Here is an 18,494-nt window from a genome sequence, read left to right as displayed (position 1 = left end):
GCAAACAGTATTAAATTATGGCAAGCATTCCTGGACTCGAGTGTCGCTCTCAGCATCAGTCATATTTTGATGCATATTGCGTGTAAACTATTTCTATTATATATGCCAGTATTTAATATACTATTTGAAGCACAAAGTCCCTTTGACCACTTTTCAAATGGTACGAATCTGAAAGTCATATGTTCGAGAGTGTACTTATGGTGACAGCACCTTGATCCGGCGGAAGTGACTATTCATTGGGCCTGCATTTCTTCTTCTTCCATTAGACGCCCAGGGTCAAAATTCTGACTATTAATGGCGCTTGAGTAGGCATGCTGGGTATTTTCGTGTTTCTATAACCCACGGAACTCTGACATGGATTACAGGATCTTTTCCGTGCGCACTTGGTCTTGTGCTTGCGTGTACACACGAAGGGGGTTAAGTCACTAGCATTTAAATCAGCTCAGATTGTGATCTGTTGCTTGATCTTCTTTGCCTTCTGGATTTTGTTGTTGTTCTTTACTCTTTTTCCTGCTTTCCTTTTCCTATTACATTTTTTTTTAAACATATGAAGCTGAATGCTGGTTTGTTTTACAAACTTGGTGGACTGAATCAAATCAAACCTGGTTATCTACGCTTCCCGTGGCCCACTTATGATGAGAGACATGATCACATTAAAGAGATTTTTCTTGTAAACTGTCATTAATTAATAGGCCTAATTAGTATCAATTGCGGATGTGATGTGAAGAGATCTCGATCCTGGATGAAATCTTGGCTATGTCAACGATTGACTGTGACACTCCACAACTTTCAAGACTCTGTTGCGTCGTTTTAATATCATCTGACACTTTCAAGATACGCAAGGGTAAATATTTAAAACTAATTTGGCTTAATCACCGACTGCAGTGGCATGCTGAATGACTACATCTAAACATGTTAGTAGACGTGAATATATCCCGCATTTCGCCGAGCAGACGAATTTCTTCAAATTGTCGAGCAATGATGTGCAACCGAGACAAAATAGCAAAAATACAAAGCTAAACACACACTTTTTCACTCAGTTAATCATTACCATTTTTGATGTGCCTGCTGATCTTCAAAGTGCAGAATCTGGGAAGCCAAATACACACGAAAATCGGTCACAAAGCTAGTTAAACAACCTCAGCGATGCTCACGTTCCCGATGGGTTCTACCATCTTTTCACGGAATGATGGGTAATAGAGTTCTGTCCCTTCCTTCATTGGAGTGGGCGTGGTCGAACAACAGGCACATGCACACACACACACACACACACACACACACGTCACACACACACACGTACACACACACACACACACACGTCACACACACACACGTACACACACACACACACACACACGCTAACACTAACACACGCACCCACACATGAATGAGAGAGATCATTGTAGGTAGAGTGACTGAGGTATCGACTGTGTGTGTGTGGGTATACAGACGTTTCGCACTTTCGCCGTTTCGCACTTTGACGATTCGATCGTCAGCATCAGGTGCGAATCGTCATAGTCATAGGTGAGCGATTTTGGTGTTGTTTTGGGCTGGTCTCTCCCTTTGAGTCCTCTACGGAAGAAGACCTTTTTCGATCGGCATACTGACACTAGCGTGCACATGATTGTGCTTCGTCCGCCTGTCATGAGATTTGTGATTGAAGGTGTGTGTGCGCATTGTTTTGTGTGTTTGGGTGAGTGTGTGTGTATTTGATTTCTAACTTTCTATTCGTTTCGTTTTGTATGCATCATGTATAATGGTGTGTACTTTTTATGTATTGTATGCATTCTGCTTTTTACATTTAGTCAAGTTTTGACAAAATGTTTTAACATAGAGGGGGAATCGAGACGAGGGTCGTCAAGTTGTGTGTGTGTGTGTGTGTGTGTGTGTGTGTGTGTGTGTGTGTGTGTGTGTGTGTGTGTGTGTGTGTGTGTGTGTGTCTGTCTGTCTGTGCGCGCGTGTGTGTGTAGAGCGATTCAGACTAAACTACTGGACCGATCTTTATGAGATTTGACATGAGAGTTTGTCGATTTCACTGCCTTTGCCACGAGCGGTGGACTGACGAAACTACGAGTATGTGGTCTTCATTCATTGAGCACAGTGATTCAATCAGTGAATCATGAATGGAAACCCCCACCACAAAAGAGAACATTTTATCCAAACAGAACATGTAAAACACACAAGTTACAAGCCAGAAACTCATGTGTGTCTCAACAATCAAGGACAAATACCAGTTCGGTTGTGACAGACCACAGGCGGAAGGTATCGTCCACTGGACTTCTACTATCACAGAAAGACTTTCTGTGATAGTAGTAGTCTAGTGCCAGTGGATCCATGGACGATACCTTCCGCCTGTGGACAGACATCCGTGTCAACTTTCGCTCTCTACCTCTTTGAAAATGCATCATAACGCCCTTATTTTTATTTATATGGCTTCACACTAGGTACAACGTGAGAAAATACTGTGTAGATACTAGAACAACAAAAAATATTACATGTAAATGCTTTAGTTTGAGGTCGCGCGTGTTCTAAAAACAAGTCCGACATGATCGGAGGTGACAGGAATCCGGCTACTTTCACTTTCGATCGCTAGCTCTTCGAAAATGCATCACAACTCCCTTAGTTTCATTTCTATGGCTTAAAACTTCGTACAACGTGAGAAAACACCTTGAAGATACCGAGAACAACACAATAGTACATGTAACTGCTTTAATTTGAGGTCGCGTGTGGTCAAGCGTTGTCGCACAGTACTTAGTCAGATCGCGCTGACGGTGTGCACATGCGCGTTGCCTTGTACTTCCGCCGAATCAGTTACCGCGAGATTTTTTAGCTGTTACTTTGTTCTCGGACGAACCTTTGCGATCTTTTTTTTATTTGACCAAAATTGTTTTGTAAAAACCGTAAGATCTTCGGCATACGCCGTAAGACTTGAAAAACATCAAAATTCCGTAAGAATTACGCGAAAAACGCAAGACTTGACAGGTATGATTTAGTCAAAACTTGACTAAATGTAAAAACGAGCATGAGAGAGAGAGAGAGAGAGAGAGAGCATGAGGGCATTTCCATTTTGTTATCTCCCCTGGACCTTTGGGCTACTTTCAGTTTTTCAGTGGCCGAAAAGAATTGACCAATGAAACAAGTTTAACTAATACAATGAGCCAATGAACTCCGTCGTTTTATCTCTTCTCCAATGTTTCCTGACAACAATATGGCGCCCACTGACTGAGAGGCGATTCAATCACATGTCTGAAATGAAGTGGAACATTGAGCTGTTCTGCGATTAAAGCGCACAGGTAGGTGGGATTTGTTAGTCTGCTAATTACGCATTATTGCGAGGTCCTTAAATACTGCGATCATGGTCAGTGATCACTGCCCTCAGGTAATCGCAGACTGACAGAACGCTTCTGCGACTCATTTCGCTGCGGTACTCTTGCTGAGAACAGGTGCCCTTAACTTAAGAATTCGATCAGTCACACAGGTATCCTGATGAGCTCCATGTATTCATGTTTCACGTGTAAAATGGGTTCGTCATAGATTCAGGATAATGTCCTTCCTGATTAGTTTTTAAACAAATACACTGTTTCTATTTGAAGGGGGTGATCTCAAGAGTGCACAAGGCAGCATTGCATTTGCAGCCTTCGTGCACGTTAGTTTGAATACTTAGCCCTGGACGCAAATAAACAGTTTACAGTGTTGACATGTGTCTTAAAAGTTATATCTATCTAGAGCTTCCTATATTATTGTCAGTAAATAAGGTTTGTGTAAGTTTTTGAAGATTAAAACTACTTTGTTTCAACTAAATAATTGAGACAATGTCAATGACTAAAGGTGACGTTTTCATATCAGTATGTCCAAAATGACATAACCAGTAAATTTTTCATTCCAGTTCATCGGTTTTCGTTCTGGGTTTTATTTTTTTTGTAACATGTGTTAAAAATTGATTGTCAACTGGAACGGAAGAACACAAAAAGTGAAACCCGATATGTATTTTCTGTGATTATTAATACCTCGTGGAATTAATTTTATATTTGATTTGCTACAATCCAAAACCAATAGATTTTCATCATTCGTTTGCAATTGTCCATCTTGCCAGACATCGAACGCACACTCTGCTAAGTCTTCTACCTTTTCCGGCCTTTGACTTTGTCGCATATAATCATTTGTCTGTGTGTCCACTGGAAAGACCATTGGGTGTATGTACTTGTGAATGTCATATTTTGTCAAAAAATGAATATTCCATTACCTAACATTTCATACATGTTAGTAAATTGATATGAGCATCATTTTAGGTTTCTCCAGTAAAATGATAGAACTTTCTTAAATTTAGTACTTGCGTTTTCTTTTTTGATTGATTTTTGTATAACTATATCTGCATCTTATGAGTGTTTATTCTCATTATTGTTGCGTAGATCAGATGTTATAATACAGAAGCACTTAAGAGGCCCAATTTAGAGCCCTTCTCAAAACTTGTTTGATAGAAATTGAACAAACTGAAACAGAGCAATGACGGATTTCAGATACTATAGTTCTGATGCAGGCAAGTTATGATATCACTTATCAGCTGCAGATAAAATACATGTATGACTCCTGCTGTTTGAAAGGGCAGTGCTTCTGGTACTGGGCTAATCTGATGCACTTCCACAGGTCTATTGGTGTCTTATTTATATATACAACTATTGAAAATTACCTTTTAGAACAGTACAGCAATAAAAATATTATTTACCGGGTAATCTCTACTTGAGTATTGAAAGTGAACGTCAGTCAATAGTTGACTTGTTTGTTACAATGTATGTAATGCTCAAGTCAAGGCTATAAATGGATTGCGCCACATATTAATAGCTAGTATCTTGTTTGTAAATGTTAAAATGATCTAACACCTTATTAGTTTTTGTTTTCACACTTGTTGTCACTTTTGGTTTTGTTTGTTTGTTTGTTCACTTTGTTAGTCCATATAATTATATATGATATCGATAAGGAAATGTTGCATTGCTGTTTATGAGACCAGGTTGATCCTTGAATTTGGAAAAAAATAAGATTTAAGGGCTGTTCATGGCAGACTCTCTACCAACTTTCCCCCAACTGTCAAGTGATTTTGGTCAGCGCCAAGTCAAATCAAAATCGCTGCCCCCATCTGAACAGCGCAAACGCTCAAACTAGTTTTAAGCGGTGATTCTCGGCAGACTTGAAGGCCAGTTCTGCTATCGGAGCTACCTCCTAGTGTGGGAAGAGCAGTTTGGTCAGAGCTAACCAATCGGCAATCAGTAAGCGCTCTTAGGAAAGTCAGCGCAAAATCTGCGCCAAGTCACGGCCAAGTCGAGCAGTTCTCAACTGAGTTTTCGAGTCGTGGCTAAAAATACCCTAAATCAAACCTTAATCGTTGGGGCTGTTCACATGGCAGACTTTTCGCCTGCTTGGCCTCAACAATGAGGGAGCGGTTTCAAACCAAAAAAGTTGGGGGAAAAGTTGGTTGAAATTCTGCAATGTGAACGGCACTTTGTTGTTATAAGGAATTATGTGGGTTCACCGTTTTTCTTGAGAAAAATGAACGACCTTGTAAAGTAGCATTTGTATTCGTCGCCCCCTGGGATAGTATAATAGTTTGTAACTATTGGTAATTCTGGATGAGTCCATCTCTCGACAGAGGGGGGCTCGCGTGCTCCAACATTATAATCAGCCGGTACAAAATTCTGCAGAAAAAGTGTAAACAGGTTTTCTGCAGTAAAACAACAGCACCGTTTTACTGCAGCATTCTTGATTTCAATTTTACTGCAGTAAAATGTTTTGCTCCAGAAAAACCCGTTGCTTCGGCGAAAGATGACATTTTGCAGAAATGCTGCAGAAAAGACAGTTTTTCTCCAGCATTTCTGTTTTTCTGCAGAATAACTGAATAATGCCAAAATGCTGAAGAAAAAGTGTAAACAGTTTTTCTGCAGTAAAACAACATCACCGTTTTACTGCAGCATTCTTGATTTCAATTTTACTGCAGTAAAACTGTTTTACTGCAGAAAAAAAACGTTGCTCTCGCGAAAGATGACATTATGCAGAAATGCTGCAGAAAAGACAGTTTTTCTCCAGCATTTCGGTTTTTCTCCAGAATAACTGAATAATGTCATAATCCGCCAAGAGCCAGTACAAAATGCTGCAGAAAAAGTGTAAACAGGTTTTCTGCAGTAAAACAACAGCACCGTTTTACTGCAGCATTCTTGATTTCAATTTTACTGCAGTAAAATGTTTTGCTGCAGAAAAAAACACTGCTTCGGCGAAAGATGACATTATGCAGAAATGCTGCAGAAAAGACAGTTTTTCTCCAGCATTTTGGTTTTTCTGCAGAATAACTGAATAATGTCATAATCCGCCAAGGATTGTTCTGAGTTGCAACAGATTTTCTGGTGTGTGTTTTTTTTAGCACATTTTCAGTTCAAATAACAACACATGTATACATTTAGGGATTCAGGAAAAGATAAAGAATGCAATGCAACCATTTTATAATTTGTGATTATAATTATAATTTCCATTTCAAGCATTATACATTGATAAATGTTTTTGTTAATTATGTTTAAGCTTCCGAGCTGAAATCCAAGATTCAGTTTGACCAAAATTCAATCCATTTGATTAAAAAATGCCATCACCACATTGTGGCCTTATGATATGTAATTAAAAGCATGTATCCAAAAATTAGATTTCTTTTAATTGAGATATCAACTGGAAAAATTGATATACGTTTCATGATGATCAGTGGTAGTTCGCTAGGCGCTGTGCATGCACACATATACATACACTGCCTCATCTACCTCTCTATTCCCAGTCCACAAGAAAACATTCAGTAAAACATTAAACTAAATGTACATGTAAAAAGCATTAAAGCATAACCCCCCTCCCACACATACACACACATACACACACCTAATTCACCCCCATGTAAAAACAACAAAATGTCATGTCCTGAGGAGAGAGAGAGTCATCAGGCATGGTGCCAAGACTACGTGCAGGGACCAGGGAGCAAGGCTATTTTTAGCTGAACTGCTGGCTGCTGCCTCAGATAAATGAAATGTGATCGCAGAGTGCAGTTGCTATCTCAGGGCCATGGCTGCCATCTGTAGAGCGAGCTCTGTGCTTCTAGAAACATTCTCTTCACAAAACATGTGCACTGGCATCTGAATGGCTTGAGTGGCACTTTTGGTAACTAACTGTGTTCTTATAAATAAGGAGTGCGGCTCATCATTGAGGGTTGACTCTAAGACTCTATGGAAGTTCGAAAGTTTGAGAAAGTTGTGTGTCTCCTAGCTCCTTTGACTTTTTGCCTGAAAGTGTTCGGCTCCACTGTTTTTCGCATTCCTGACAGATGTTTCAAGGGCAGGCTTTAGACTTAAGTCATCGTTACAGTTGGAATTCAAGTTCCAACCTCTGAGTTTTCTTGGCTGATTATATTCTGCAGTGTAATTGTTCAGTCATATGTTCAGTCACGGTGATAGGCTTCCACGGCGGGACTATGCCAGTTATAGTAATAGTGTGACTGTGTAAACTTTACAAATTACAGTAAAGTTTGGATGTTCATAACAAACACATGTGCCGATTGACTGACAGAAGACAATGCTGTCAGTAGCACATAGTTTGTGCTTCTGTTGTTTATCACCATGCGTTCCGCATCATTACAGAGATGCCTCTGTGAGTATAAAATCGGTGGCTTGCAAGCATGTGTAGCCAACATCAATGTCGCGACTAGTCCTTCCTGCGTGTTCGCGACAGTGTTACCTCTCTATTTATCATGGCCATTTATTATTATGGATTGCTCGTAGCGTTTGTGTGTGAGTATGTTTGTGTATGCATGTGTGTTGATGTTTTTTCCTCGAAAGGTGTTCCTTAATTTACTCTTCTTTTATGATCCCATTAGCTGTTGGCAGCCAGTTTTATTCACATTAGTTTGCAGTTGGCTGACATAAACAGTGGCGATCTCTCTCTCTCTCTCTCTCTCTCTCTCTCTCTCTCTCTCTCTCTCTCTCTCTCTCTCTTTCTCTCTCTCTCTCTCTCTCTTTCATGTGAATATATCTGTGTATTTATTTGATTTAGAGCTACGTGTCCCTCTGTGGGTGAGGGGTGGTTGATAAATCAAAAACAACAAAAACAAAAACAACATGCTTCCCACAACCCTCGTAAATAGTTTGCTACCTCGGTTTCCCTCCCTCAACCCCCCCCCCCCCTCCTCGATACCCCCCCCCCCCCCCCCCCGTTTTCCAGATACACCATCTTACTGTCTGTCTTCAGCACTATCTCCTTTGATTTGACTTTGTGCATGTGTGTGTGTGTGTGTGTGTGTGACTGCATGTGTGTGTGTGTGTGTGTGTGTGTTTCTCTCTTTCTCTCTCTCTCTCCCCCCTCCCTCTCTCCCTCTCTCCCCCTCTCTCTCTCCCCCCCTCTCTCAGTCTCTCTCTCCCCCTCTCTCCCTCCCTCCTCCCCTTTTCTCTTTCTGTGCACTAGAGGCCCCTAATCTACAGAATTAACTCAATCATTGTTAGTATTTCGGACTTTAAGACCCATTCATCGTAATAAATGTACTTTGTGCCATTTTCCCTTTTTGAGGAGAGAGAAGTTTTTCTATTCCAACTGGTCACAATTTTGTTCATTTTCTTGTTTGCTCTCCTCTTCACATTTTTAATGACATTCAAGGAAGATCTTGTGGGGTTTTTCTTCAGCTGACACGAGGTGCAATGGCAGGGGCAGCTGGCCAGTCCAGCCCCACGGCCAGTGGCCCTGTTTCTCAGGTAAAGTTTGGGAAATGTCTGTCCCTCTTCGTGTGTGTGTGCGTGTGGGTGGGTGTTTTTGTTGTTGTTGTTGTGTGGTTGTATATAATTGTGTTAGTGTGTGTTTGTGTGTGTGTGTTTGTGATGGTGTGGTTGTATGTGCACCTGTGTGTGTGCACCAGCAGATGTAAGCAGATGATATAGTTCAGTACATTTCTCTGTTTGTGTGTGCATTCGTGCATGTGTTTGTGCGTGCATGCGTGTTTGTGTCTGTCTTTTTGTCTGTCTGTCTGTCTTTTAAGTTTTGTGTGTGTGTGCTAATCATACCGACATACGCAACACAGATGGAAATCTGATTGAAGTCCATCAATTGCTAAAAACTTTTGTAATAGGATGCAGTGGTCATTCTATTTTTAAAAGTCAAATCTTGTTCATAGTTCCACTTCAGCTTTTTAGCAACACTTTTGATTAATCAGTGTTGTTGTATGTATCCTATAGCAATCTCTCTTATATAGTTTTGAGACGAGCATTTGCCTTAGCTTATAGGTTAACTTACACTTCTTCGCCGGTATCGGTCTGCCATGAAGATGAGAACAAATGTCCAGAACAGCTCGGTGCAGTATCCTTGAATGAGGGTGCAGTGTTCTGTATAGAACTGAGACGCATCAGCCATGATGGGGTCTGAGCTGAACATTGGCATGTAAAGATGTACTACTCACAGCCCCGCACACAGCACTGTAAACATTCCCCCTCCCATCACCTCTCTGGCCACCATCCGCCGTACCCTTGGTCTCACCGGCACGGTTGGTCTAGTGGTAAGGCATCCGCCCCGTGATCGGGAGGTCGTGGGTTCGAACCCCGGCCGGGTCATACCTAAGACTTTAAAATTGGCAATCTAGTGGCTGCTCCGCCTGGCGTCTGGCATTATGGGGTTAGTGCTAGGACTGGTTGGTCCGGTGTCAGAATAATGTGACTGGGTGAGACATGAAGCCTGTGCTGCGACTTCTGTCTTGTGTGTGGCGCACGTTATATGTCAAAGCAGCACCGCCCTGATATGGCTCTTCGTGGTCGGCTGGGCGTTAAGCAAACAAACAAACAAACAAACCCTTGGTCTCATAACTATACACTTGTTGCAGGCGGAGACACCTAGGGGCCCCTTTGCCAGCACCACACCGCGTATGGAGATCATCACCCAGCTCCATGCTGCTGCTGTCAATGGAGAGAAACAGGTCCTCAGTCGTCTCATCTCTGGTATGGCTGTGTGGTGTTATTTATTCTATCAGTGTTTTCTATTTATCTGATTAATAGTTTACTTAAAATTAGTTTTGTAAGTTGAAACAGAAACTTAGTTTTCTTGGTTTATGTTTGCTGTCAACATTTTAAAAAGGTTGTTGTTTTCAGCTTTCAGTCACAAACAACAATTTCTATGCATGAGAAAAATCCCAGCATTTCCTGTACATGTACAGTAAAACCTGTCAAATAAGGACACCCTTGGGACCAGACAAAAGTGTCCTTATTCTGCAGGTGTCCTTATTAGACAGGTGCAAGTAAACACGACAAAGTCAAGTTGAGAGAGAGAGTACTGCACATGTACATGTACATTTATAAGAAAAACAGAAGCTGTTTAGATTAAATAGAGAAACATTTAATATTGACTGTTGTAAAACAAGTTTAAAAGCTTTTTATCATATCAACTGTATAAATTTAAATTGTTAAAAAGTTACTGGATCTCATTCATACAACACATTCACATTCACTTCATTCTGCACTCATCAGCTTTTGAAAGAATTTGTCCAGCGTTGTCTGAGTGGACCATTGATGGCAATGTGATTCGCACGTTTGGTTAAAGACCACTCCAACACGGCGTCATTTAGCTCTTCGTATTCGGTTGTCTTCTTCGAAACCCATTTCTGGTCAGCACGTCAGTCTCCCGATTCCCACAACTTCATTATTTTTTCCCGATCGACGCTGATTTTCGAAATCTGCGTTCTCCCACACCCAAGCTCTTGTGCAATCGTTCGGCATGATTTCCCACTTTCCAGTTGTTTGACAACATTTATCCTTTGTTCTAAAGTCAGCGCATTTCTTCCTTTTCTTGAATTTGAATTTCTTGCTGCCATCTTGTTAAACATGAATCACTCTTTCGAAGAGAAGATACATTCACTCATACACTTTCACTTCCGTTCCGCCGAACACGTTCCACGCGTTGGATTGGCTGCCTTGGAACTCTAGCAGCCAATCAAATGCGTCGACTTAAAACACTCACCAAGAATAGACTCTATCGGTATTCCAAGCTCTCGTAATCTCTCGCAAACTTCAGAGCATAGCAAAGCATGCGGTACAGCGATCTCGTGCGAGCTGCACAAGCCAAGGTTCGAAGTTCTCGCGATGTTCAAAGCATAACAAATAGCGTGTCTCGCGAGAGCTGCTCAGATACCGAATAATATCAACTGATCGATTTATCGTCTTCTTCGTCGATCGAACTTCCCAGCTTGCTGTGGATGTCCGTATTTAGCAGGTATATGACTTATTATGGACCCAAAATACGTGTCCGCGTCCGTAATGCCGAGGTGGCCGTAACGTACAGGTGTTTTACAGTGTAAAGCAGTCCGTGCCGAGACTGACTGTCCGTATTCTGCGAGTGTCCGCCAAGTCCAGTGACCGTATTTGACAGTTTTCACTGTATGTGATGTATTTTGAGAAAAAAAACTACTCTTTGTTTGCCTATGTCTGAAAACAAATTGAATTCCTGTGAAAATTGTGGTAACTGGATGCCAGCAGATACTGGCATGTATAGATATGAAGAGGAGTGTTTAAGGTTTAAAGAAAATTCTGTCTTTGACAGCCAGTGGACAAAGAGACGTGGACATGGGTGACCAGTTTGGACGTAACCCCTTGATGTACTGCGTACTGGCTGACCGCCTGGAGTGTGCAGAACTCTTGCTGAAGTCAGGCTCCCAAGTCAACTTCAGGGACAAGGGTGGTCGCACTGCACTGCACTGGGCTGCACACAAGGTAGCTGTGATTGTGCTTTGTAATCCCTGTAAACATAAAATGGAAGTTGTTCTTTTTACCCCTTTTCTTTCTTTGACTTTGTAAGAATCAAAAAACAAGAAAGGTAAGTTGTTGTGACAAAAATACGTTACATTCACAAATATATCGACTCAACGGTCTTTTTAGTGCACAGACAAACAATTTAAAGTTTTTGGATTTTTTCTTTCTTTGTCTCCTTGTTGGCTCACCTGAGTAACCAGTGAGTCATAATAATGAGCAGTGTTTGTCTGTATGGGTGGCTGGCTTTCTGTGAACAAAATACAATTTAAGCTTGAGGTTTTCTCAGATGTTTTGGAAGCTACAGCTGTAAAGCTTTGCACACTTTCAGGGGGTTGGTGAGGAGGAGGGGGTAGATTTATTTATGGCAACTGCAATGCAAAGATCATTCAAATGTTCATGACTTTGTTTCTGCTGGACTATCAGTATCACATAGATGCAGGACCGTCTGGTTTCGTTTTCTAGCAAGATTTGTGTGTGTTAGTGTTACACAGTGCTGTTTTGCCCTTTTGCCAATATACATCCTCTCTGCTTTACAGGGCAACTATCGTCTGATGAAGCTGCTGCTGTCAAGAGGCGCTGACTGTCGAGAGAAGGACAATGAAGGGCAAACCCCTCTGCATCTCTGCACCAGGCACAAACTTCCCAAATGCATGGCCATGTTGCTACGGCAACTTTTGCCTGGAGAAATTGACCATCAAGACAATAACAAGGTAGGCTTGGTCTTGTTTAATGTCTGCATCCTGTGCAATTTAAAACTTAAATGACCATGAGGATAAAGCTTTTCCTGCTTTAGGTCACAGAACTCTATTGTTTTCTAACAGTTTCTATGTGGCTTTTTTTTTAATGTTTAGGGTGTGAGATGCTTGAATTTGAATAAAGCTTATTTCTTTCTTGATTTTATTACAATGTCATGATTTTGTTACAAGACAGGTTACAGTGACACCTTCGTGCAACAGTGCAATAATCAAGGTCAGAAATGTGTGGCTGTGCTTAAAGTCACCGAAATTAAAGACCAGAAGAAACTTGAATCATGACAGAAGGACATAACACTAACAGTAATTTGCCATGTGAGTCTCTTTTTCTTTTCTTTATTTTTTTAAAACCATTTTTATAGTACCTTACCGTACTTTCCGGACTATAAGGCGCTTCGTTATATAGGACGCAACCCCCACTTTTGAGGTAAAATTGAGAAAAAACATCACATTAGGCGCTTCCGGTCTATAAGCCGCACATCAAAGGAAGAATACAGAGTGGAAATATTTATGCTCTGTGTGTGCCGCGAGATCAAAGGCAGGTCCATTGTGATAGCTGGGTGGCCTTGTTTATAACACTGACCTTCATCCCAGGGGTCAATGACCCAGTTTTAGCAATGAGAGGTGGTTCCCTTGTCATATCTGAGAGAGGAAACACTTCCTGCACCGGGGTCAGTGACCGAGTTTAACCTATGGGGCGGTCTCTTTGATGTCTTGAGAGGAAACTTGGCCAGGGTAGTACCTGTAGTAGCTGAAACATGCATTATCACAAGTTGTTTGACTGGTACTCAGGCGGTCTCTTTGATCGGTCTGAGATGAAACTTGGCCTGGGATTTCTATTTTAACAACACATAGGGCGCTTCCGTTCAATAAGCCGCAGGGGTCAAGATTGAGAAAAAAAGCTGCGCCTTATAGTCCGTAAAATACGGTACTCTTAGTAAATTGTATTCTTGCGTCATTCCAGTATATCTCACAAATTTGTGCTTTATTTTTTATTCAGAGAACAGCACTGCACTGGGCAGCTTCTTATGGGAACCTGGAGCATATGAAGATGTTAATCAAACAGGTATTTGTTGCTAATCTTTATCATATGAGCTGGAATACCAATTACAGTCTAGTTTCCTTGTATTTTGTCAAGGGAAAAGATAAGAAGCAATGGCCTATTTGGTCAGATGACAGCCTTCCATGAGGAAGGTTTGTGGTTCCAATCCTTGCTGTACTTGCAGAAATAATGGTTACTTTTGTGTGTGCCTTACGCCCCATCTTGTGTAACGGAAAGCACATTAAGACCGAGTATATATGCATAAAAGATCCTGTCATCCATGCCAGAGTTGATTGGTTACAGAGAGAGACATGACAATACCCAGCAAGCATCCCCCCAAAACAGAGTATGAATAAAATTAATGGAGCCTGAATGGCAGGGACAGACGGCCATGTGCAAAAACATGAGTGTACATTTCAAAAGAGTTTGCTATATGTACATGTACATTATTTCAGGACTCCAACATTGGTATCCCTGACATTGAGGGAAAGACTCCCCTGCACTGGGCGGCCAGTAGTCGTGACCCAGAGGCCGTGCAGTGCGTCAGATTAATACTGGTCAGCGGTTAAATTTTTTCCATGTGTGTGAGTGTTAATGTGTGTGTGTGTGTGTGTGTGTTATGTTTGCATGTGCACTCATGCGTGTGTGTTTGCTTGTATGTGTGTATGTTATGTTTGCGTGTGCACTCACACCCATGTGTTTGCATGTGAGTTGGTGTGGGTGTTTTCTGCCTATCCCTTTGTATATGTGTACGTGCAGTTGTAATGTGTGGCAAAATGCTGGAAGTAGGTTGTTTTTGTTGATTATTTAATATCAGTCCTGCTCCTGTTGATGGTGAGAAATTCTTCATTCGCTCTGATTTGATAATTTATCAGTGAGATGATTGTAGAAGGTCAAATGTTTGTTTACATATATATCATGATAAAAAAAAAATAGCAGCATGAAATAAAATGGAATTGGTTGTGTGCTTGATGGCACTTAATATTTGTGTGTGTTTCCAAGTTGGTAGTGCTGTTTTATTTTTGTCACTCCTTTGCAATAAACAGGAGACAACCCCCAGTGTGATCAACTGGCAAGACTATGAAGGGCGCACTGCATTACATCTTGCTGTTGCTGATGGCAACCAGAGCATTGTTGATCTCTTGGTAAGTTGGAATTTATACATCTTAAAAGTGAGAGTTTGACTTTAAATCTTTAAAACATGTTTGTACTTCATTGATTGGCTTGTGTGGATGATCAGTGTATGAGTATGTACAGTTGATAGTTTTATCATGTGTAATTCATTAATTTGTTTCATTGAACTTGTAGTTCTATACAGTACATCATTGCAATTTTGTCTGTTTCATTTTTTTCCCTTTAATTGTTTCTTCATATGTAGACTTCAGTTGAGAAGTGCAATGTCTCTGCTTTGGACAATGTCTTTCGCACACCTCTTCACTGGGCTGCAGTTCTTGGTGAGATTTGCTTTCCTGATTCAGTTTTGCTTTGTTTTCTTGTTAAATTGTTCTGCACATTTATACCGATATGTTTACTTTGTAACACAAACCGTCTTCTGATGAGACTGGTGTCCTTTTTCCTACAAGGAATATTACAGGTGTTCTTCTTTGTAAAGACATTCTATCTAGAGAAAAGTTTGTTTTGGAGATTGAAATTTAACTGTAGTATAATGAGACCTATAGTACTTTTGATATTAAGTATGAGTTCTATGAGAAAGCTGCTTAGTGTAAGTTCCTAGATTCAACTGGAAACTACTAATTTCTGTCCACTGCTTTTAAAGGATGTGTCAGTGTTGGGGGTTGTACAGTGGAACCCTCTTTTAAAGGATGTGTCAGTGTTGGGGGTTGTACAGTGGAACCCTCTTTTAAAGGATGTGTCAGTGTTGGGGGTTGTACAGTGGAACTCTCTTTTAAAGGATGTGTCAGTGTTGGGGGTTGTACAGTGGAACCCTCTTTTAAAGGATGTGTCAGTGTTGGGGGTTGTACAGTGGAACCCTCTTTTAAAGGATGTGTCAGTGTTGGGGGTTGTACAGTGGAACTCTCTTTTAAAGGATGTGTCAGTGTTGGGGGTTGTACAGTGGAACCCTCTTTTAAAGGATGTGTCAGTGTTGGGGGTTGTACAGTGGAACCCTCTTTTAAAGGATGTGTCAGTGTTGGGGGTTGTACAGTGGAACCCTCTTTTAAAGACCTAAAAAGATATGAGAAAGTCAAGTTTTGTTGAATGTTCCCAGGTCACTCCAAGATTGTGGGTCAGCTGCTGCAGAGCAATGCAGACCCTACCAGCTCTGACTCTAATGGTGCTACTCCTCTCCACTATGCCGCCCAGAACAACTTTGATGTGAGTTTAGCAATCAATCCTGCCCCTCTTCTCACGCATGTACACACACACGCTTGCTGACAAACACACAATCAATAACACACCAACACACACACAACACAACACACACACACATACACACACACACACACACACACACTCACACAGACACAAACACACACACACACATACACACACACACACACACACACACTCACACACACACACACACTCCCACAGACAGACACAAACACACACACACACACACATACAAACACACACACACACACACACACACACACACACACACACACACACACACATGCATACAGACTGCTATACATGTGCACAAGCATATTTTGCTTGATAGCAGGATGGTAAGACTGAGAATGTTTTACCATGATCTGACTGGGTGGGAGCACATCAGATGTTGATTATAAACACAATCAGTTGCACAGAAAAATAACCACTACGGGTAATTGGAAAAACTTTGATTAAACTGGTATATGTCATACTGGCTGAATAATGTGTTGGTGACTGGGTGGTAGCACACCAGACGTTGATTACAGGCATTTTCATTTTCAAACAACTTAATCAGTAATTTGAAAAATTAAAAAATAAAGTGATCTATTTAATTCTAACTGATTGTGACTAACAGGTGTACAGTCTGTACTTTACCTAAGAATGACACTAATCGCCCTTTGTAAGAGCAACGGACTGATCTGAAGTGCATTGAGTGAATGGTATATATATTTGACACGAATGCATCTCCGATGCATGAAGTAATAGCAGAGAAAGACCAGTGAAAATAATTTTAATCTTTTGCAGGAAACAGTGAATGTATTCTTATCATGGAAAAACACTGACGAAGCAGACCTGGAGGGTCGGACAGCGTTCATGTGGGCAGCAGGGAAAGGTGCTGATAATGTTCTGCGTGTGTTCTTCCATCATCATGTTGACGTTCAGCAGGAGGATAAGACAGGAGGCACAGGTAATTATTGTGTGTGTGGCTGGGGAGGGGGTGTTCATTTGTGTGTGTGTGTGTGTGTGTGTGTGTGTGTGTGTGTGTGTGTGTGTGTGTGTGTTATGTTATATGAAGTCTTATATCGCGCGCGTATCTCCAGACTCGGACTCAAGGCGCAGGGATCTATTTATGCCGTGTGAGATGGAATTTTTTACACAATACATCACGCATTCACATCGACCAGCAGATCGCAGCCATTTCGGCGCATATCCTACTTTTCACGGCCTATTATTCCAAGTCACACGGGTATTTTGGTGGACATTTTTTATCTATGCCTATACAATTTTGCCAGGAAAGACCCTTTTGTCAATCGTGGGATCTTTAACGTGCACACCCCAATGTAGTGTACACGAAGGGACCTCGGTTTTTCGTCTCATCCGAAAGACTAGCACTTGAACCCACCACCTAGGTTAGGAAAGGGGGGAGAAAATTGCTAACGCCCTGACCCAGGGTCGAACTCGCAACCTCTCGCTTCCGAGCGCAAGTGCGTTACCACTCGGCCACCCAGTCCTTTGTGTGTGTGTGTGTGACACCTCATGTGAAAAGTACAATGCTGAAGTATTCCTCTTCAGACCTCTTTTATCCGTTTTGATGGTAATTCTGCTGCAGTCAATACTTTATCTTGCTGGATTGTCCAGTCTGCCGAACATGCGAAACAAAGCAAACTGAATATTTCTTTTCTCCACAGCTCTTCATGCGGCAGCACTATCTGGCCATGCGGCCACTGTTCAGCTTCTTCTTCACCACGGGGCTAGAATCAACGCCACAGACCAGGCCAAGCACACGCCACTCTTCAGGGCCTGCGAGATGGGACACACGGATGTGGCACAAGCGCTTATCGACAATGGGGCAAGGGTAGATAACCTGGACGAAGATGGTCGCTCCCCTTTGCATTGGTAAGAAGGAATGCTTAGGCCACAAAAAAAAATAGTCTGTTTACGGTATCCCGACCGACCCTATTTTTTTCGCGCGACCCTAGACTATTTTTGGCATTTAAGAGAAAAAAAAGAAGAAAAAAAAGTGGTTTTTTTGCAAAATAACTTAAAAATATGTTTTTTAGGAAAAAAAAAAAAATCCCGACCTACCGAACATATTTTTTGTGCCTATGTTACCGTAAACGGACTATTTTGTTTTGTTGGCCTTAGTGGATTGTTATTGAGGTTACTTTGTAGTTTTGTGAAAACTATTTAAAATCTTCAAGGTAGTGATGGTAGTGTGTTGCAAGCAAAACAGAACAGGCAGAATTATGATGGAGATTATGCAAAATTAGCCTGGTTATGCATACATGCAGACTTTGTAAACCACATAGTTGCTGATCAGGAAAATCAGTTGAAATTAGCAACAAGATGTACATTGAACAGTACGGCATAACATTTGTATGCAGAGACTTGACAAGCTTGTTTCTTGTTGTCAGATCATAAGTCTCGGTTTACATTTGTGACGGATATCGCTGAGTCTGTGTGTGGGTGTGTGTTTCAGGGCAGCATTGGGAGGTCACGCGTATATCTGTCAGATGTTGATCAAGTATGGTGTTGATCCAAACATCAGAGATCATTCAGGGTAAGTCTTGT

The 18,494-nt window shown here is 41.4% G+C and overlaps 2 protein-coding genes across 5 annotated transcripts in view; one reads left to right on the top strand and one right to left on the bottom strand.

Annotated features, from left to right (window-relative positions):
• The window catches only part of LOC138958818 (exportin-6-like), a 30,266-nt gene extending 29,091 nt beyond the window's left edge, over positions 1–1,175 (bottom strand). The window contains exon 1 of the mRNA XM_070330114.1: positions 1,052–1,175. Coding sequence (XP_070186215.1) covers positions 1,052–1,054 — 3 coding nt within the window. The 5' untranslated portion in view covers positions 1,055–1,175. The remainder of the gene's footprint in view (positions 1–1,051) is intronic.
• A 2,022-nt stretch (positions 1,176–3,197) lies between these two features.
• Positions 3,198–18,494, top strand: part of LOC138958813 (inversin-like) — a 50,824-nt gene continuing 35,527 nt past the window's right edge. The window contains exons 1-13 of one of the 4 annotated variants that reach the window (XM_070330110.1): positions 3,198–3,293; positions 8,691–8,759; positions 9,875–9,989; positions 11,584–11,753; positions 12,329–12,502; positions 13,545–13,610; positions 14,042–14,143; positions 14,633–14,731; positions 14,965–15,040; positions 15,814–15,920; positions 16,728–16,890; positions 17,612–17,819; positions 18,403–18,483. In XM_070330110.1, coding sequence (XP_070186211.1) covers positions 8,706–8,759; positions 9,875–9,989; positions 11,584–11,753; positions 12,329–12,502; positions 13,545–13,610; positions 14,042–14,143; positions 14,633–14,731; positions 14,965–15,040; positions 15,814–15,920; positions 16,728–16,890; positions 17,612–17,819; positions 18,403–18,483 — 1,415 coding nt within the window. In that variant the 5' untranslated portion in view covers positions 3,198–3,293; positions 8,691–8,705. Of the gene's footprint in view, positions 3,294–7,081; positions 7,666–8,690; positions 8,760–9,874; positions 9,990–11,583; positions 11,754–12,328; positions 12,503–13,544; positions 13,611–14,041; positions 14,144–14,632; positions 14,732–14,964; positions 15,041–15,813; positions 15,921–16,727; positions 16,891–17,611; positions 17,820–18,402; positions 18,484–18,494 lie in introns of those variants that run through there. The other 3 variants (XM_070330107.1, XM_070330108.1, XM_070330109.1) reach the window with 3 other exon arrangements.

The sequence above is a fragment of the Littorina saxatilis genome, linkage group LG2, assembly GCF_037325665.1.
Source record: "Littorina saxatilis isolate snail1 linkage group LG2, US_GU_Lsax_2.0, whole genome shotgun sequence".
In the NCBI taxonomy this organism is placed as follows: Eukaryota; Metazoa; Mollusca; class Gastropoda; order Littorinimorpha; family Littorinidae; genus Littorina; species Littorina saxatilis.
The sequence above is the reverse complement of the archived record's forward strand: the minus strand, read 5'-3'. Positions and strand labels throughout refer to the sequence as shown.